Source organism: Anolis carolinensis, chromosome 6, assembly GCF_035594765.1.
Source record: "Anolis carolinensis isolate JA03-04 chromosome 6, rAnoCar3.1.pri, whole genome shotgun sequence".
NCBI lineage: Eukaryota > Metazoa > Chordata > Lepidosauria > Squamata > Dactyloidae > Anolis > Anolis carolinensis.
The window spans coordinates 36,822,988-36,845,049 of NC_085846.1; the positions used below are offsets into that span (position 1 = coordinate 36,822,988).

Genomic DNA, 22,062 nt, shown 5'->3' on the forward strand with positions numbered 1-22,062 from the left:
CAGTATCGCTTAATGTACCAAGTATAGTAAGACCCTGTATTCATGGGACCGGTATTCACAGTTCATTTAGCCATGTCTGACAAAATATGTCCTCTTTAGGCATTTTCTAGCTACTTCAGTGTGACACTTTGGTATTCTTGACCAGAAGTCCTTGATTTCCATGAGATTTGCTATTATCCACAGTTTTATGTATCCATGCAAAGTCTGGGAATGTGTCCTTTGCAGACGCAGGGAGCATTCTGTAATCTGTATGTCTTTTGAGTCATTGTGAGCCTTTAACAATATTTTGTGTTATTTTAAAATTAAAATATCATATCATTAAAATATCATATCAATTAGTACTTGTGAAGTGCAACAATTTTTTAAAAAGAAATGTGGAAGTGCCATCAGCATCCATATATGATAGTCAGAGGTATATAGCTGTCTTTGACTGAAAAAAATATAATGGAATAAAAGCAGGCCTTTAAAACAGTCAGCTTGTGTTTTCAAAGAGCAGAGAAAGAAGGGCAGAGGTTATTTTGCTGCTAGCTAAATGATTGGGATTTTTCTGTCTCCCCTTTTACTTGCAGCCACACGAGAATCTGCCTTTGTTCATGCCATTGCATCGGCAGGCGTGGCATTTGCTGTCACACGCTCCTGTGCTGAAGGTACTTCTACCATCTGTGGCTGTGACTCACACCACAAAGGGCCACCAGGCGAAGGATGGAAATGGGGCGGCTGCAGTGAGGATGCTGACTTTGGAGTGCTGGTTTCACGGGAATTTGCAGATGCCCGAGAAAATCGCCCCGATGCACGGTCTGCCATGAACAGGCACAATAATGAAGCTGGAAGAACAGTGAGTGGTCCATCTCTTTATCCTCTAGAAAAGCACAGACTAGCAATCCCCCCTTGCTTGTAATGGTGGAATCACGACAAGAAAGGAGACTCCAAACAGTTGTCCCAGGCCAAAGGACTACATCTAATAGAAGCCAGATAGTTTCCCCCTTTTGCTTATGGTTCTAATCACTGATACCATGCAATTCAGTGATCCACCCACCTATCCATCACTATATTTAGGCCTACCAGGGAACAGAGGAGACAGCTATAGCAAGTGCTTACCAACCTTTGGTATAGTCTTGCTTAGTGCTTAACAGTGGTTCTTAACCTGTGAGTCCTCAGATGTTTTGGCCTTCAACTCCTACAAATCTTAACAGCTGGTAAATTGGCTGGGATTTCTGGGAGTTGTAGGCCAAAACACCTGAGGACCCACAGGTTGAGAACCACTGGTTTAAAAGGAAATGGTGAAATCCATAGTTCGGAGCCAGAAGATAGACAAACACCTGTTAGTTTTGATAAAGAAGTACCCAGTCACTGAAGCAAAATTACCTTTGGTTTTACCAAAAGTGAAGGGGCGATTTCTGGATCAGGTGAGAATCTCAACAAGAGAAATGATGCCTGTATTTTTGAAGGAGCTACCATTTTATCTTAGATTAGCCCTCAACAACCTGCTGCTCTCTAGATATTTTGGACAATAAATTCCATTAGCCTATGCCGACAAGGACTAATGGAAGTTGTAGCCCAAAACACTGGGTAACTGCACCAAATTGGAGAACACTATGTTTGACTATATCTTCAATGCATATAGTGCTAAATGAGAAGAACTAAATCAAATAACAAACTTCCCGTTAACATGTTTAAAACCAAAACAAGACATTTTGGACTTCCTCACACACACCAAAATCAGTGTTTCTACACATTTAAGAAACAGCTACCAACAGAGCCCATCACACAATGCAAGTTGATATCATTGGTTTCAACTATTTTGCCATTTCTAACATGAGTTTTCCCCCCGACAGTTCCTAAGCTGATTGCTAATTGGCTTCATTTTAAATTCCCCATAGAGATGGGTAAAAATGTCAATTTTCACATGTGATGGGAATTTCCCATTGCCCACTTGTAAACATAACAATGACATCGTTTTGGAGATGGTGCTAAGCAGTACAGATTCCTTTCTTCTGCCATTATCTTTTTGGGACTGAGGAGGAAGGAACAGTAATTTATATCTTTTTAAAATGTGATCTCTCATTAAAAAGCACTTCTGCGAGAAAAAACAAAGAGGATTTTTTTCTATCAAAAGAAAACAGAGGAGGAAACAGTGGAAGGAGAAATATGTCTCCCGTGTGATGAGAAGGCAAACAAATAATTTGGGGAAGGGGAAGCAGGGAAAAGTGTGATGAGGTGATAGGAAAATCATCAATTTAACTTCCAAATGGGGAATTGCTAAGCTTAAGGGAAAAACAACAATCCCCAACACTTTACTTATTACATGGGATGAAGTCCTACATTTCAACTGTCCTATTTAATTCTAAATCAGTTTACGGTAATTTTGTTGTAGGAGAAATCATCAGGGATGAATGGGGAGAGAAGGATTATAAACTGTAGCTTTCCAAGGAAGATTGAATAATACTAAAAAGTTTTCTTCTTTTCACTGCTTCCCTAAGAATTACAATAAGAGCTCCTTATCCATGGATTTGATATCCATGGTTTTACTTACCATGCTTACCATGCTTTGCGGCCCTCTAGATCCTCAGTGAAATTCTATGGTATTCTTCCAGCACAGGTAAAGACAAAATATACGGTTTTGGGTATCCATGGTGTGTACATTTCTTGAAATGTATCCCCTATGGATATGAATGTCATATGTATTTTAAAAGATGCTTAGGTAGTTGAGCGATTAATTCAGTATGCCCAGCCTGGTTTTTCCAGGATCTTTTCAGTTTTTCACTGTGATCAGAAATCCTGGGATTTGTAGTCCAGAACATCTGGAGACTATAAAATTGGAGAAGCCTGAATCATGTTGTCACTTTCACTCTTTCTTACTTAAAAAAAACAACCCTTAGAGACTTGAAGAATTTGTAAAAGCAAGAATGAAGCTTCAAAGAAGCACACAAACTATTTATGAGATGTATGAGAATTATCTTTAGACAATAATCTATTTTTAATAACTATGGAAATAAAACTTTTGAAATCAAAGAACATTTGAGTAACAGAAAAGGTCCCCCAGTATAGGGAGACAGATTAACCCCCCCAAAAAAAGATAATATAGTAGAGGGCCTGGGAAGGAGGAGTTGCATCCATACGTGCAGCTATCATAGTTTGGACAGACTTCTGAGCAACCTGTTAATAATGGTTCCTTGGATGTCTTCAAATATTTAAATGCAGCACAATCTTCATACATTCTGAAGATACATTTTTTAAACCTGTGGGGACCCAAAGCCACAGATAATACAAAACCCTATATTTTGACTATATTTGGGTCAGAAGTATAGTCTGACCTCAGAATAGCACTGGAGCACCGAGAGACATCCAGGAGGGATTTTTTTTTTGTAGTGTGGGTAAGCGAAACTATTGATATCAAGTCTGTAGTCAAGGGGTGTGGAGTCATAATGTATATATTTTTATAGATGGAAAGTTGATATAAATATAATTTACAAAGTAATCTTTTCATATTACCGTGAAAATGAAACTCAAGCCCCACATTTGCCTTGGACTCAGTCTTTGACTTAGCTGCAAACAATTATTTCTCCAAGCTGCTGATGGGCTCAGAATCAAGTAGAAGTTACTTTTTGGACTACAACTGCCAGATTATCTTAGCTGGTATTCTCACTAGCCATACTGGGAGGTGATGTTGTACTGTAGACCCCCAAAAAGTTAACATTGCTTTGAATGCTTTAAGTGGTTAATGCAATCAGTGTGAGATTTTGTCTGCTTTTTTACAAACAAAACAGGGGATATTACGTAAAGTGTAGGTTGCAAGGAAAGTGAAATAACCCCAATAGAGTCCAGAAAGGAAAGACCCTTGACTGTAGGATGCTTCCCTGAATGTATCCAAACTGACTTGATGTGTTTTTGTTTTATCCTGGCTAGACTATCTTGGACCACATGCACTTGAAATGTAAGTGTCATGGCCTCTCTGGCAGCTGTGAGGTTAAAACTTGCTGGTGGGCTCAGCCGGATTTCCGAGCCATTGGTGACTATTTGAAGGACAAGTATGACAGTGCTTCTGAGATGGTGGTGGAGAAACACCGGGAATCCCGTGGGTGGGTGGAGACATTGCGCGCCAAGTATGCCCTTTTCAAGCCACCAACTGAGCGTGACTTGGTCTATTATGAGAACTCGCCCAACTTCTGTGAGCCCAACCCTGAGACTGGCTCATTTGGCACCAGGGACAGAATGTGCAACGTGACTTCACACGGGATCGACGGATGCGATTTGCTCTGCTGCGGCCGTGGCCACAACACCAGGACAGAGAAGAGGAAAGAGAAGTGCCACTGCATCTTCCACTGGTGCTGCTATGTTAGTTGCCAGGAGTGCATCCGGGTTTATGATGTGCACACCTGCAAGTAAACAGAAAGGTAGGTGTGGGGCAAAGGAACGGAAGTGAAGTGAAAAAAGGCCTGGTATAATATGACTGTAGAGCATAAACTGGGAAATTCTTGCTTCAGATTTGATCAACACAGTAATTGCCCTAGGCTGGAATAGGCAGATTTCAGGCTCATTAGACTAGCCTTGTTTTTACTAGAACCCTAAATCCCACTAATCGGGGCCAGGTACAAAATAGTTCATATTTGAGGATTGAGAGTGGGGAGAAGTGATGCAATAATTTGCCTATGACATCTCATGGGTCACACAATATATATATGTATGTATATATGTATGCTGGGGGAAGTGGTTTGGATGCAGTTGGAATGCCACTCATGTGAGACTTAAGGTGCATCTGCATTGGCAAATTGATGCAGTTGAACACCACTTTAACTGGCATAGTTCAATGCTATGGAATTATTATAATTCTAATTTTACTAGGTCTTTAGCTTTATCCACCAAAGAGTGCTGGTGCTTCACCAAACTACAATTAAATTCCCATGGTTCCATAGCCATTGCAGTTAAAGTGGTGTCAAACTGAATTAATTTTACAGTAGAGATGCACTTAGCCACCATATCCAATGGTGAAGTTCAAGTTCAACAATGTTTGAAGGACCACAGATTCCTTATTCCTGGTATATACATGTATAAAACTATATATATGAGTCACTGAAAGATAATGAATTCTTACACAAAGCTGTCAGATTGTCTAGCAAACTGGCTACACTAAAAACTCGTGAGAGCCATCAATGCACACCTAGATTTTACTCAGTTGAAAACTGGCCCAAAGCTAGCAATAAAAGATAACAATCCCTATCCTACGATATCGTAAGCACTTTTTTGGTGTCAGTGGCACCCAGTATGAGCAACAATAAGGAGCTAACACATGGATGGCTTATGTGGTTCTTGTAATATTGTTGCAATAATTCATATATGAGAAATGCTCTGAAAACACAAAATGCAGTATTTGGAGTGGACAACTTTAGCAGATGTAGGAACTAAAATCCTCACATACACCTGAAATTTACCTGGAAGCAAACAAGACGAGGGGTTAGAAGGCACGATCATCAAGTTTGCAGACAACACCAAACTGGGGGGGATAGCTAACACTCCAGAAGACAGGAGCAGTATTCAAAACGATCTTAACAGATTAGAGAAATGGGCCAAAACTAACAAAATGAAGTTCAACAAGGACAAATGTAAGATACTTCACTTCGACAGAAAAAATGGAATGCAAAGATACAGAATGGGGGAATCCTGGCTCGACAGCAGAGCTGGGCATGTTTAGTCTGCAGAAGAGAAGGCTGAGAGGAGACATGACAGCCATGTATAAATATGTGAGGGGAAGTCATTGGGAGGAGGTTCCATAGCCATTGCAGTTAAAGTGGTGTCAAAGCTTGTTCTGTGCTGCCCTGGGGACTAGGATGCGGAACAATAGCATTAAACTACAGGAAAGGAGATTCCACCTGAACATCAGGAAGAACTTCCTCACTGTGAGAGCTGTTCGGCAGTGGAACTCTCTGCCCCGGAGTGTGGTGGAGGCTCCTTCTTTGGAGGCTTTTAAGCAGAGGCTGGATGGCCATCTGTCGGGGGTGCTTTGAATGCAATTTCCTACTTCTTGGCAGGGGGTTGGACTGGATGGCCCATGAGGTCTCTTCCATCTCTATTATTCTATGATTCTAAGAGGTGTTGGCTTTTCTTTTTTAAGGCAGGGCTTCTACAGTGCATATATGATTGTGATGTGATTATACTCTTGTTTCTTTGTTTCTCCTTCCTGGAAAGAGTCCCATGGTTCAGCTGTAGCAGAACATGAAAGAGAAAGAGAGACTGCCAGGAAATCCCACAGTTGCAGCCCCTGACTACTGAAAGCAGAGAAGAAGCAAATTCTTCCTAGCCTGTTCCATGCCCTGTTGGAACCAAGGCAGATAGTGGTGGAGGAAGAATCTACCTGGAAATCAACTCCCCATGATTTTGCTGGATCCTCTGCCAGCCCTGCCAACATACTCCTTCTTTCCTGTCAAACAGGCAGAGCATGGCTGCTGACTTCAGGCCACACACTTCCAGAGGTGGTCTTCCCAACCTTTTTTTTCTTGCACATATCAAAATATAATATATATATATATCTATATTTAAAACCATAGGAAAAAGCAAGGCTGTAGCAACACTGACAGAAGCTCACAGTAACTGTTCACTACAGCTACTGGTGTACACAATGCAGATGATTAAGAGCCAAATTTCAAGAAATGTGAAGGGAAACGAAGTGCTCCTGGTGACGGCAGGTGATTTTACATGCTGAAGGTCTGATGTGCAGTTGTTTCATGAGTAACAATGTATGAACCTAAAAGACTTATATTCCCTCCACTCCCAAATACACATCCATGTAACCAATGTGATTTGTTCTGTAAGCAGCATTGATTCTGGAGTTGGAGGGAGAAATTAACTGAAAGTATCTCATCCTTAAAACAGTTTTTCTGAACTTGTAAAACATATTGTTTCCTTTGTCCTTACTTTTCAACCCTTGTTGGCCAAGTGAAAACACAAGCACACACACACATGCTATTCAAAGTGTATATACATTTTTGTTGCTATAACCCAGGCACTTCCCAAAAGAATAAGCATAGGGAGCTGTTGTAAAACTCAGTCCCTTGCCTAAATGTTGCAGCATTTCCCAGCAGGTTGAGTTAACTTAGGATCAAAACTGACGTTTGTTGTGATTTGGGGTTGTTTTTGTTTGTTTGTTTGTTCCAAGGCTGTTTGCCCAAACAGATGAAAGACTTATCTTTGTTATAGCATAATACTTACCTATCTTGCATTTCACATGTTTTATTGTTAGATTGTTCAGGGCAAGGTAAACATGATCATGGTTTAAAAGCCTGATTGTTGAAGCACCATTGCCTAAGGAAAGGAAAAAGCTACTGGAAATATTCTCCTTGGTATTTCGCCACTTCTTTACAGAAAGGCCTACATGACCCTGGGTATAAAGGCATATCAAATAGGTATTAAAAATCAAACATTTACTGATAACAAATCAGCACTTACAAGTCTTGCTAAATAGGTTGATTTTCCTTTTTGTGAAGTACAGCTGAAGTGTCTTCTGAAGAGTTCAGTGTAAACACTGAACATCAAATTTGTGTAAATGTCTAAAACAGCCACTAGGTGGCGCTTGGAAAACTTTTACTGTTACAGTACTAATATTTTTGTGACCCCAACATTGAGCTAAAGGGACCCCACAATTTAAAAAGCAGTGCTTTACAGTAACACTCCTGTTCAGGGGCCAGCCAGGTAGCTCTTCCTCCAGAGTGCTATATATAAAACCAAGATGAACATTTGTACCCACTCAGCTGATGAAAGATATAGTGACTCAAAAATAATTATTCTTTTGAGCCCTTTTAAGTATTTAAGAGAAACAATTTTGCCTGCTTCTCTATAATCCTGTACTGAACAAACTAATAAGAGTTCATTTCTTCAGAGCGAATCTAGACCCTTGACCATTTTCAGCTTTTTCTTCATTTACCAATTTGTTCATGGTCACATTTAGTATTTGAATTCTTGAGTATTGTGGTCCAAATGATTTTCAGTTCTTGGATGCAACAGTCCTTGGTTAACCTAACCTTAAATCATCCTTCTGAGCATCATGTCCCATTAACAAAATACTCTTAAGTTTGTCATCCACTTTACCTCAAATCCATTTTCACAGTGCTATGGGGTGTATTGTTATCTATGTCATATTGCTTGAGCATTCAGTGTCAGCTAAAAGCAAGGCAGTATGTGTATTTAAGGATATTATCCACTCAACAAGGACCTGTTCATGATTAAGAGAAACTTGTGTGGCTGTAAACTGCTATGGAGAATCTGATTTATTTCCCAAATAAATTACTTTCTGCTTTTCCCACCTTATTAATGTAAATTGAGCAACAGGACAGTATCATTAATTATAATTAATCAGCTGTCCCTAACAAGAGGAAATTTTAGCAGTAAGAGGAATTAAGAGTAGTCTCTGCTCAAGAGAGAATATATTCTGAAGTGGAGAATGGTGGGATGAAGCATACTTCAATCACTAGACAAACTCCAGATCCTTTAAATTGTGCTTAAGACATTCCACATGTTATATATAAATTGATGGTGCTGGTGCAGATGTATTATATGCCTGTAATTCTGAGGTGGGCAAATTGCAGTCTCAAGATGCCTACAATCCTTTCTAGAAGAAGAAGCTCAATATCTGGAGCCCATAAGCTGTCCCATCAATACTCAATGGATATGCAGATCATGTTTTTTGGACATCAAATATGAAAAAGACATAATTTGTTATGGAAGTAGCTTCAACACATATTTGCTGCATTCCAAGGGAGGTATTTCAGAACAGAGAATCTGCTTTCAAACCATATCCACTAGTTAGAATATACGAGTATCTAGAAACTAAGAGGGATTGTTTCCTCAAATATTAAGCAGCACATATTTTTATCAGTTTGCTGTATATTTTTCCCTTTATATTCTTGCTGAAGCCAGATATTCCAAGAAAAAATGAGTGTGTGGGCATAGGAAAGATACTCCCCAAGTCCACTTGCTTCCTCTCCTATTAACCTGCTGTATCCAAAGTTCTTTACAAAGTTGTAGAGCAACCTTCCACAACTTGGTGCTCTCCAGATTTGCTGAGACTACAAATCCCAACAGCAACAACCAGCATGACCGCTTTAGTCTAAAACATCTGGACAGAGAGCACTGGATGGAAAAATCTGCAGTAGATTTTCAACCTTTTTTAAAAGTTATATTCCAAAAATGTTCTTTTTATAATTATTTATTATACAATGTATATATATACCTTTGAGTTAACTAAGATTATATATTATATAAATATATATATATATATATTTGAAGAAAATATATTTCACCTCTCTTGGTCCTGTTAAGTCAATAAAGGTAAAGGCACTTAAAGCAACTGTTTTTCAATGTTTCATAGTGTCACAATCTAAGTCATAGTAGTGGCGGTGGGTCCCACCAGTTGTTTTATCAAATATGTTAGCGGAATAAGATTGAATTGAAAAGCATAATTATTTGGGCATGTTAGAAAACAAGCCCAAGAAATGGGCTTGGTGTTCACAAGGCATAGCAGAGGCAAATCATACACAGGATCTGAATGGAATTAAGGATTATCTACGCATTTTTTCTAACACTAAAAGTTTGTTCTGGTGGTATTCCCAGTTCATTTAAAGCAGGAACTGATGGTGATTGGGAGAGGGGGGTGGGGAGAGAGAGAGCTCAAGCCTTCCTAAAAGCGGCTTTGAGTGTTGAGCACACACACAAACCCCAGAAAATATTTGGCAAAATTGAACTAATTAGAAGCAGCTAAATTGATCTAGCAATAAGAAATATTAAGAAAATGATTGATGCTGAGCCTTCCCAGAAACTTAATAAAGACTGTTTGCAATATATACTAAGTACACTCACTTGGGAGTGAACAACACTGAACATATGGAGGACATTTCAAATAGACTTAATGCTTGCTAGACTTCATATTAAAGCATTTTCCATGCTGTGTAGGAATAACAATTTGTCATCCTCTGAAAGTGCTGCCAAGTGGGCAAAACAACCTCTTGACAACACTGAGGTCCTCTCCTCCACCTTAAAAATGCTTGTGGGGGAAAAATGACATTTGAATTGTCAGGAAGTGCCATATTAGTAGAATGTGATGGAGCTATTTGACAATACCCACAGATGATTTCCATCCTTCCTTGAACAGAGAATACCACGGAAGTTTTGTTGTTTTCACTTCATTTGCTTCTTTTTAACAATACCTTATCTTAAACGTTATCAGATGTGAAATCAAATTTGGTGATAGCTACTTTCCTTTTCCTTAATCCCAATCCCAAATTTCAGTCATGCATGATTCTTGAGTTTGAACTGGCAACTTCATGGTGTGAGGCTAAGGCAAAGCCTTATTAGTGGTGTACACTCATGGAACAGAACCCTTTGTGAGTATGGAAGCACGCAAGAGTATACACAATCTGCCCCTGAAAGAAGCAACTGGAATTAAGCCTCTAGTCAGAGCTAGTCTGGAGAGCAACATGCCTATTTGTTTTTACCTGCTTAACTGAGCAATCCCCTGGCTTTGGCCACCAATCTCAGTGACATTAATGTGAAGAACATACCTTCCACACCTGGAATGTGATACAGCTTCACATGGGTCTCAGTGCAAAACATATCTTGTGAATTCTCATCTCCTTAATTTGGTTTACACTCCAGTTATACCACAGTCCATACACATTCCCCGGCATGTTTCTCAACCCGACTCAGCTGGAGATTTTTGCTTATGAAATTGCACACAGTAGGAAGCTAGTTAAACTTTCAGTGCCACAGCATTCCAAAATAATGCGCTCTGCTTGTTTATCAGCCCCCTCACTTCATAGGCATCGATATGTTCGGTATCGGTGATTTTTTATTGCATCAGTTCATCTGCATTTTAACCATACACTCACTCACTCAGTCAGTAAATCAACATATATATATAACTGTTTACATATATATATATATTTGTATTTTTCTCTCTCAATATAGCTTTGGACAAAAAACACAATAAAAATGTTTACATCATTTCCTCCAAGACATTACATTTAATACAATGTGTGTGTGTTGCTTTCACTGAAAGATGAGGAAAAAAGAAAAGGGGTTTTGGTTTGCAAGATTGGTGGTAGAGAGAAGGGTGCAGGTGGAAGCAGCCCAATCACACAACCTAAAAAAAAGAAGGGATCTTATAGGTCCGCCAAGGATTCACATAATTTTCAACATTAAAAGAAAAAACCAAAGGCATTTCTTTTTAAAAAAAACAGACTAACCCACATTAAAATAAACATTATTCAGTTGTGATTCAAGTCCACTGTAGCAGCTCCTAACAGAACTTCTGCTGCAAAGGTTTGGAGGAAATCACATGTTATTTTCATCTTCAATTTATGCAGCTTAAAGAGGAGCCATGCCAGTAATAAAGGACATCATCAAACTGACAGATTGATCCAGCCACTTGTATTCAGGGCCATGCAATACATTGCTCTTGATAAAAGAAAGACTAACAGTGCAGACATTTCACTTGCCAGAGGAATGGCATTACCTGCACTACAAACTGTAGAAGCTGCATGTTTCTAATTCAAGAATGAGCAACTGTGGCCCTTCAGATGTTTTAACTGTATGATTATCTTCCACTGGCTATGCTCTCAAGTGCCATGGTGATTTGCAGTCTAACAACATCTGGAGAACCAAATAAACATGTGTAACCTTCCCTTAGAAGAGATCAGATATGACTCCAGCAAATAACAGCCAGTATCATAACAATCAGGATTCCCTCTTCTCCCTGAAGTTTTAGAGGAATCTCATTCACTCTGCTTCCATAGGTACAACTATATTATATTTCTAAGACCAAAACCATAATTACACCAGAATCCTATCACTGCTATTGTAACTGATAGGAAAACAGCCCTGGAGGTAAACTGGATGCAGCCACTGTAGATGTTATTGAGCCTCCAAAGTTACTGCTATGATAGTCTATATTTTTTAGGAAAATCTAGGCAGAACATATTCTCTGGATCCTAGTTCATATGAAACAAGTGATTGCATTTAATTCTAGAGCTATGTTAGTCTAAGGAGCTCCACAATGTGGTACAGGCCTATAAGAAAGGAGCAGTTATACAACAAGATGGGGAAGGAGCCGTCAGAGTAGCCACTGGGTTTAAAGTGCATTTAGAACTCTGCAAACTTTAATAATCTTTCACATTGGAGTGCTGTGGGTTAGGAATGAGAAAAGACTTCCCTATTCGGAAGGAGCTACTCTGAGTGTCAGCATTAACATCTACAGACCTGTACTTGGCAAATTTCCATTCCTCCTCTTTGTGCACCAACATCGATTGAACAGGTGCAGCAAGCGGCACAGTACAAAAGCAATTACGTTAGAAGAGATATGATTTGCCACAAAACATCAGGATACTGAAGACAACAGATGACAAAGGGTGGAGCATTTGGTTGTGTCCCACATGCAAAAAGGAGAGATAGGGAAGTCTCTGAATGTTATGCTGTTGTCCGGATGCACCACACGGAAGAGAGACGACGGTTCCAGTGGGATAGCCTCCTGCATGATTGCTTTTCCAGCCTGTGGCTTCCGAAGATGACTCTGGCTTCATTATAAATCCAGTGGGCTACTGCAAAGAGAGAGAGTGCAACTTCCACAAAGGGCGAGTGTATCTTGGGGAGGACCGAGGGTATGGACGCTGGCAGCATACACAGATGGGAATCCAGAGAGGGGGAGTGCATGCAAATTCAATAGCCAGTTGTGCACCAGGCATTAATCGCATAAGCTGCAAAAGAAAGAGGGCTTCACTCTCACTCTGCATCAAGACAGACCGAGGGGGGGAATGTGTAAAAGCCAGGAACATATATCCTTGCATCTTTTCACACATTTACTCAAGCATTAGAATAGACAGGGTCATCTGAATATCATTCCCAAGCCTACATGTATGAAGTAGCATTTTATGTTAAGCGCATGCAGTTCTTTCCTAGAACATGTGGGTACCTTTTCCAGATACTATTGTTCCCACTCTTAAGATAATTTAATTAAATGGAAATTCTTGCTTAACAACATCTACATTATCGCCAACTCAATATTCTTCAACTGGATTTGTGTAACTATAAGAGAAATTATCTCAAACACCAAAATGATCAGAAATATTGTAGGAGAGAGAACGTGAATGTGTAAAATGGTGTGTCACCTGATTGTTGATACTAAATCTTCCTTCACATAATCTCCCTCTATTAAAAAAAACTAGCATGTCATGCCGAAAGCATCTTGTCTAGATTTGTTGTGAATGTGCTAGATTTCTATGTTCAAAGAGTCTGAGCAAATATTTCATACTTGTAATTTGACAAGACAAACCAGGAGGGACAGTCCTCTATTTCTTAGCATATGCCTACTGGTGACAGAACCCAGATTACTGACCTGCATGAGTTAGTTGGGGTATACACATAACAACCAAATAATTATTCTTCCCCCATGGCTGAATTGAAAGATGTGCGGATAAGGTTTTGGGATCTGATAGTGCATCTTCCATACAAGCTTCAGACACAAAACATTTATCCCCTAGAACTCTAACATGCACTTAAGCATACATGTAAGCACACTCTCAGAGCCAGCAATATCAATAGTTAACAAATGGGACATAAGCAGCGCCAGCAATATCAATAGCTAAACAAGTGGGTCATTGCAGCAAGAAAGAACTAAACTACCACAGCAAGCTAATTTGGGAACAATTTAGCAGCCACCAATGAACAAGATAAGTCTTTTTGTAAATCTAGATTTACAGAAATGACTCTTGCTAAACTATACTTGGGCCAGCAGCAAATGGAAAACTATTAAAGCAAGCATGTAGCTTTCAGCAAGAATAAATGGACACACCCCTGTCAGATATTCTTACTGTTACTTACGCTCCTTCTTCTCTTAGAAGTGCCAGGAATTTTCTCACTCGATACTCAGGATCCATCTTTTGGGGAAGGAAATACACAAAAATATATAAATTCTCTGCTTACTCAGAGTAAATTTACTGAAGAGCAAGAACAAAACAGGAGAGTCAGGAGGGGGCATGCACACAAACAAACACACACACAAGTATTTCTTATTTGTTGTAGTTCTATATTATCTTTTCTGCAAGAAGCTCAATCAGTATCTATGTCATCTTTATTTATATTTACAACCTCCATGTGAGTTAAGTTACCCTGGGAGAGAATGACTGGCATTACCATTACCTAGTGAACTCTATAGTTGGCTGGCTGTTTGAAAATGAGCCTCCTCCATTCTAGTCAACAAACTAACCACCAGACCTGACTGGATCTACTGCAACTCAGGCTGAGAGAGATAACTGCCATGAAATCTACACAGAGATACAAACATCATTTGAATATCTGGACAAATCTGTGTGCTAGACGCAATCCAGTGCACTGAGATCCCAAACCACATAGACCTCTGGGGTGACAAAGAGGCATGAAAGTGAAAAGACAGAACTTAACCCATACAATGAATCCACCTCCTGCTTCCAAAATTTCCCTGAATCTATTCTTCAACAGTTTTCTGTGACTTTTTCTATTGTCCCCTCCCTCACTTCTGGGATACTGAATCCCAGGAATTCAATATCCCAGGGTCAAACCCACCCCTATTCCCCCAGTACAAATTGTCTTTTCTACACATGATTGGATACCAATCCAAGAGGGCCCATTTTAAGGCAAAAAGAGTACAATTGGCTATAACTGGGCTAGAGTCAAACCTTACAGGTCTCTGCCCATTATATACACTTTAATAGGTGTGAGCAATAACTTACTGACTTTTTTGCCCGTAGGTATGGAATTAAAGAGTCAAGGGGAAGAGAGGGAAAAAAGTAATCTAGATAAATGACTTTGTACCCTCAGGTGACATCCAGTCAGAGCAGATCCAGAGTCCTATACAAGTTTCAACAGAATTGCAATGAGCAAGTCAAATGGGAGGGAGTGGGGAAGTGTTTAACACATTGACAAACTGCATGCCTCTTGGATTATGCTTAAAAGCTTGTCCTAGAAAGATGCAAGTCTTCATTTAGCTGCACCAGGCGCAGCTGATTTGAGGCTGGGGGTTGGGTAGAAGTGCCACGTCCTAATGATGAAGGGCACCATCCACCAGGTTGGCTCCTGAGGTTTTCCTGACAACCTCAACAAAGTTAATTCAGAAGGTGCTTCGCTTCAATGAGGCTTGCATAAAAGACAGTAGACATAAGCAGGGAACACCTCTAGCCCACAAATAATCTGGTTTCCCTGACCTGTGTCATCCAAGCTAATGGAGAACAGGAAAGCAGAACCAGTATCAATGATTGGAAATAACAGTGGGTAAAATCCTCAGAGTTGTTATTTTGATCACTGATTGAAGATAGCAAGGATTCCCTTTAATAATAATAATAATAATAATAATAATAATAATAATAATAATAATAATAATAACAACTTTATTTTTATACCCCGCCCCATCTCCCCGAAGGGACTCGGGGCGGCTTACATGGGGCCTTGCCCAATAAAACAATCAAATATCAAAACACAGCGGGGGACACGAAAAGAGCCTCCCCGAAGATTGAGTGAATTCAGTCGGGCGTCCCCTGGGCAACGTTTCTTGTAAGCGGCCGATCTTTCCAAACCCAAAAGCATTGGATGAATGGATGAATACCAAAGGCCTTTATCAAGACCATTGCTAACGATTATGTCTATTAATATAGAAGGTTTGTCACTTGCTAAGGAAGAACTATTAGCCAAAATGTCTGAGGACATCTCGTGTGACATCCTATGTATACAGGAAACACACAGAGACATCACAATGAGAAGACCAAAAATTCTTGGAATGCAACTGGCAGTGGAACGACCTCACAGACAATATGGCAGTGCCATTTTTGTACGATCTGGTGTAGCAATCTCTGCAACTTCCCTCACAGAAGTGAACAACATTGAAATCTTATCTGTGGAACTTGATAGTTGCACCGTATCATCACTCTATAAACCACCTGGGGCTGATTTCTATTTTACACCCCCAACCAGTTGCCACAATCATGAAGCCCATTTTGTTGTGGGAGATTTCAATAGCCACAGCTGTGTCTGGGGCTATGACAAAGATGATAGAAATGGCGAAGCAGTTCTAACATGGGCCGACAATAGTAGAATGAGCCTCCTTCATGACAGTAAATTACCATCATCATTTAATAGTGGCCGATGGAAGCGTGGTTATAACCCTGATCTGATTTTTGTAAAGGAAAGCATAAGCCACCAATGCACCAAAAGGGTATTAAACCCAATACCTAACACACAACACAGACCAATATGCTGCGTAGCATATGCAGCTGTAAGACCAAAAAGTGTCCCATTCCGCAGAAGATATAACTTCAATAAAGCTAACTGGACAAAGTTTACAGAGACCTTGGAAGCTGCTATTTCTGATATAGAACCTTCTATAGAAAATTATGACCTGTTCGTAGAAGCTGTGAAAAGATCCTCAAGGCTCTCAATCCCTAGAGGCTGTCGCACAAGCTACCTACCAGGCCTAAACGAAGAATCACTAAATCAGCTACAAGACTATCTCAGATTATTTCAAGAGAACCCATACAGTGATGGGACTATAGCAGCAGGCCAAAAACTATCTACAGCCTTAGCTAATGCTAAGAAAGACCGTTGGATAGAGCTGCTTGAGAACCTGGACATGTCCAAGAGTAGCCGAAAAGCCTGGCAATTGCTGAGACGCCTGGATAGTGACCCTCTGGTCAACCCTGGACACGCAAACGTGACACCAGACCAGATAGCTCACCAGCTAATTCAGAATGGGAAAACCAACTGCAGCAGAATAAAGATGCAAATCAACAGGGTGCCAGAACTTGAAACCCACCAGTTGTCTTCTCCTCTAAACCTGAAAGAACTCAGAGAAGCCATCAAGTGATGTAAGACTGGTAAAGCACCTGGCCTAGATGACCTGATGATGGAGCAAATCAAACACTTGGGGGCCAAAGCTGAAAACTGGCTTTTGAAATTCTACAATCAATGCCTGGCACACAAACAGATTCCCAGAGCATGGAGGAAAACTAAGATAATTGCCATCTTAAAACCTGGTAAAGATGCCTCCAATGCCAGGAACTACCGACCAATCTCCCTCTTATGTCATCTATATAAAGTCTATGAGAGGATGCTATTAAATCGACTAGGACCTGTTATCGAACCCAAGCTTATTGCACAACAAGCAGGTTTCAGACCAGGGAAAAACTGTACAGGTCAAATTCTTCATCTGACTGAACATATCGAGGAAGGCTATGAGGAAGGCTGCATTACGGGAACAGTCTTTGTGGACCTTACGGCAGCCTATGACACGGTGCAACATAGAAAAATGCTGCATAAAGTCTACCATATCACCTGGGACTTTGACTTTACAAAAACTGTCCAGACCCTCCTAGAAAACCGCAGCTTCTATGTGGAGTTTCAGGGCCAGAAAAGCAGATGGAGGAGGCAAAAGAATGGTTTACCTCAAGGCAGCGTTCTTGCACCAACCTTATTTAATATCTTCACGAACGATCAGCCACAACCACCACTCACAAAGAGCTTTATATATGCTGATGACCTTGGCCTTACAACACAAGCAAAAGATTTTGAAACAGTTGAAAAGCAACTCACCAATGCCTTGAAAGATCTCTCCAGCTTCTACAAAGAGAACCACCTGAAGCCTAACCCTGCCAAGACACAAGTGTGTGCTTTCCACCTACGTAACCGCGAAGCCAACAGGAAACTGAAAGTTACTTGGGAAGGCCAAGAGCTCGAACACTGTTTCCATCCTAAATACCTTGGTGTCACCTTAGACCGAACACTAACATATAGGAAACACTGCATGAACACCAAGCACAAAGTAGCTGCACGCAATAACATCCTGCGGAAACTGACTGGCAGCTCATGGGGTGCAGACCCACAAGTAATAAGAACATCAGCCCTGGCCTTGTCTTTCTCAACTGCAGAGTATGCCTGTCCTGTTTGGCACAAGTCTGCCCATGCAAAGCAGGTGGACATAGCACTGAATGAAACATGCAGAATCATCACAGGATGCCTTAAACCTACACCTGTTGATAAACTGTACAAGTTAGCTGGCATTGCCCCTCCTGACGTGCGACGGGAAGTCGCTGCTAACGGTGAGAGAAAAAAGGTCGAACATTGTGAAAGCCACCCACTGCATGACTATCAGCCTCCTCCCACCAGACTCAAATCAAGGAAGGGCTTCATGAGAACCACCACTCCTCTTGATGTTCCTCCAGCAGCAGCAAGGGTGTCCCTCTGGGCAGCTAAACCTGGCAATTCTAACTGGATGGCCCCCCAAGAGGGTCTTCCTCCTGGGGCAAACCAAGAATGGGCAACTTGGAAGTCCCTGAACAGACTCAGAAGTGGAGTGGGCAGATCAAAAGACAACTTGGCAAGGTGGCACTACCTGGAGGAATCCTCCACCTCGTGTGACTGTGGAGCTGAACAAACAACTCAGCACATGTATGCTTGCCCACAATGCCCTGCCTCATGTACGGAGGAGGAGTTGTTTAAAGCTACAGACAATGCGGTTGCTGTTGCCCGCTTTTGGTCCAAAACTATTTAGTTGCTTGTGATTTCTTTTTTTTTCTTTTTCCCCCCATTATTTGAAATGTATTTGTTGTACAATGCTTTTGACACGAAATAAATAAAATCAAAACACAGCAATAAAACAGTTATCCAATAAAAACATCAATTACAGTAAAAACAATCGTTAAAATCAACATAAAACATACAATATTAACACTGGAGACTAATTCATAGAACCCAGGCAAAGTGCAACATGTGCCGAAATGGGCTGAAATGGGGAAGGTAATTTCACAGTTGAAATGGACAAAGTGCAATATAGCATTGGCAACACCTCGAGAATGGGGCTATTATAAAATGGGCAGATAAATCAGTCCGACACCAAATTAAGTATCAAAGGCCTTTTGAAAGAGCCAGGTTTTTAAGCTCCTACGGAAGGAGAGGAGGGTAGGGGCCTTTACTACTGGCACTTTCAGAACATCTAATATAGCCATCTTTTCTGATAGTTATATTTTGCCTGTAGAATGTGGTATTAAAAATCTGGCCGCCTCTATATGTGAAACATTGTACTTCACTATCACGGCTAATATTAATCACTGGTATGCAGCCTTTCTCAATTATTACTTTTGCCTGTACTTTATTCCCCAAGCTCAGATTGGAAGAACTGCATAACTGGTTTCATCAAACTGCTTTCCCTCAACAACAGAACCTGAAATAGTTCCTTGTGATCAAACAGATGAACAAATAATTTTGCAAAGTGAACTGCTGTCTGTCTGATCTGATCTTGTGAAATATCTTTAGTGGGATAAACTATAGGACTTACTTATTGGGAAAAATGCCTACACTAATTCAGAAACTTATATTCTGATCAAGTGTATAGTGAAGCAAGTGTCAACATTTTAGCAACCCAAGAGTATAGGGCCTGGTTTCAGAGCCAATGGCACTTGGCTCCATATTGTGAGGTAGAAGAAAATAGATTTAAAGGCATGTTTTCATTTTGTTTGGCAGAAGTCCCAGTGCAGCATCACTAGATCTCTAAATACTACAGCAAGGTAGTAGCACCAGCAAGAAGCCCTCCAGATGCTATTGCAAAATGTAGCCAGGTGGCAAATTTGGCCCATCACTGAGTTGAGGTTGTCATCCTCTGCTGACTCTGATCCAACTCGTGAAGACCAAATGTTTCCAGTCAAGCTTCTTAAGATGGAGGATGAGTTCTGTCTAAACTATAACTAGGAATACAGTCCCAGTATATGCTTTATTTAGTTTTAACATCATTGACATTTTATTATGTAGGTATGCATGCAGTAAATTACTTAGAGATCTTAAAAATGAGGGAGACAAAACCAACAAGTGCCTATGGCACTTACTCAATGGTAAGTTATTTGCTCCAAGGCAGAAATCAAGCATTAATACCCATTTCTATTTTACCAGTCCCTTTCTCAATATTTGGCCAAGGGATAGACTAGTAGTTTGCCTCACCAAAGTGGATGGCTCTTACCTGTACTGACATCTCAATCAGCATCAGGAGTTTCTTGATTCCAATCCAAACCTTCTTCCCTTTGACACTTTGGGCAATAGTGCTGCGTTCTTTGTCTTTAAAGCCACTCAGGAGCTACGAGCAGGAGAAAGAACGAATGTTAAGAAGAAACCAACTACATTGAGTACTTCAAGGTCCATCCACCCCACTTAGGATTTCAGTATTTTTTGCTCTTTATGAACTGATTTTAATCTAACTTGATATTTTGATGTACATTGACATCTCAAATATTTGGGAGAAAAATTTGAATGGTTCTGGCCCAATTTACTTGTCTGAACATATCTCCTCTTATGAGCTATCTAGAACTCTAAGATCATGCGGAGAGGGCCTACTCTCGGTCCCACCTGCCTCGCAAGCGCAGCTGGTGGGAACAATGGACAGGGACTTCTCGGTAGTGGCTCCCTGGCTGTGGAACACCCTCCCCTAGCAACATCCAACAAGACCTGGCTCTTCTGGGCTTTAGAAAAGCTTTAAAGACATGGTTATGTGCCCAAGCATTCAATGAATAAACATTTGAGTCGACATGGTCTGAATCAAGGTTTACGCATGAGGTTCCGGATGAATGGATTCAATTACATAGATGTTTTTAAAATGTTATAATGTGTTTTAATAGTGTTATTAACTGATTTGTATGTATTGTTTTGCTTTTAATGATTGTGTTTTGGGCATTAAATTTTGCCAACTTTTGTAAGCTGCCTTGAGTCCCCTTGGGTGAGAAAGCCAGGGTAAAAATGCTGTAAATAAATAAATTAAATAAATAAGTTTTGGGACCAAATTTTGTTTCAATTTTCATGGGAGCTGATATGAAATAAAGTTGTGGGAAGATTATACCACAGAAATGGAAGAGCATAGTTGTTAAGATGTCTTGCTGATGGAAGACTTCACACTAAATGCCCATTAAAGTCAGCGAGACTTACACCACGGCTAAGATTAACTGAATCCACATTAAATATCCACTTCGTTCCTAGTGACATCAATATATGTGAAGTTTATTTTATTTGGACCTAAGGGGCACCACCTTAGTATAGGTACAGTGCTATAATTGTGGAAGAAAGCTGAAATTTTCATGCAATACCTTCGCAACAGAATTTTAGCTTTCCACAGGCAGAAGGGTTAGAAAAGTTACTCATTTGGACTAAGAATCTCCTAGCTAAAATGATCACCCTGAATACTAGCTGAAAGATACCCTAGTTCTAAAAAAATATCCCTAAACTCCTAAATCAACATTCCTAAGCAAGAACACAACTTCTCTCATTCCTGCTCATTACTACAGTGAGAAAGAAGGTAGGCTTCTCTTTCAATATTCTTCCATCAAACATTCCCAAGTGCCTATTGGCTTACCTCCAGGGCCTCCATGAGATGCTCTCCTGAAGCAATGTTTGGAACATGGACCATTGTGCTGAAAGCATCCAGCATCTCCATTTCCTGCAAGACATCCTTGCGACTGGTGGTCCCAATAATCAAGAGCTTGCGGCCCTGCACAGAAAGATGAAACAGAAAGAAGAATATCAACATATTCTCTTATAAATATGCATACATGCATATTGGAAATGTGGTTCTGCCATAGCCTACTGTCTGAGTAATAAACACTGAGAATTTGTTAATGTGTAGGTAAAAAACAGGAGTTTTAAACATGGCCCTTCACCACTGAATAATGGAGATTTTGGAGGAGTATACAATGGGCCAATATACGTGACTGGTGAATGAATGTAAGTTACTTAAATAGCGTTTGGCATTAACTAGTCAGGAAATACATTTTTGAAAATATGGGTCTTCAGAAGATGTCAAAAGCAGAGATTTGCATGTTTAACTTCAATTAGAAGTGGATGATGTGATTTAATAATTGCTGTAACTGTTTTGTTTTAATTCTTTGTTTTAATGTGTTTTTACCAATTGTATGTTTTTAAGGCATCAAATTGTTGCCGATATTCTGAAGCCGCTCTGAGTCCTCCTCGGGGTTGAGAAGCACAAATATGGCAAATAAATAAATAATAGAAGGATAGTCTACAGGA

At 40.2% G+C, this 22,062-nt stretch overlaps 2 protein-coding genes across 4 annotated transcripts in view; one reads left to right on the forward strand and one right to left on the reverse strand.

The window, feature by feature from the left end:
- The window catches only part of wnt3 (Wnt family member 3), a 38,616-nt gene extending 30,308 nt beyond the window's left edge, over positions 1 to 8,308 (forward strand). For both annotated transcript variants that reach the window (XM_062957988.1, XM_003222419.4), the window contains exons 3-5: positions 570 to 835; positions 3,907 to 4,394; positions 6,184 to 8,308. In XM_062957988.1, coding sequence (XP_062814058.1) covers positions 570 to 835; positions 3,907 to 4,386 — 746 coding nt within the window. In that variant the 3' untranslated portion in view covers positions 4,387 to 4,394; positions 6,184 to 8,308. The remainder of the gene's footprint in view (positions 1 to 569; positions 836 to 3,906; positions 4,395 to 6,183) is intronic.
- Positions 8,309 to 10,904: 2,596 nt separating this feature from the next.
- Positions 10,905 to 22,062, reverse strand: part of nsf (N-ethylmaleimide sensitive factor, vesicle fusing ATPase) — an 87,177-nt gene continuing 76,019 nt past the window's right edge. The window contains exons 18-21 of one of the 2 annotated variants that reach the window (XM_003222418.3): positions 21,392 to 21,526; positions 20,012 to 20,125; positions 13,861 to 13,916; positions 10,905 to 12,581 (exon numbers count right to left, since the gene is read on the reverse strand). In XM_003222418.3, the coding sequence (XP_003222466.1) occupies positions 12,563 to 12,581; positions 13,861 to 13,916; positions 20,012 to 20,125; positions 21,392 to 21,526 (324 nt within the window). In that variant the 3' untranslated portion in view covers positions 10,905 to 12,562. The other variant, XM_008113243.2, reaches the window with a different exon arrangement.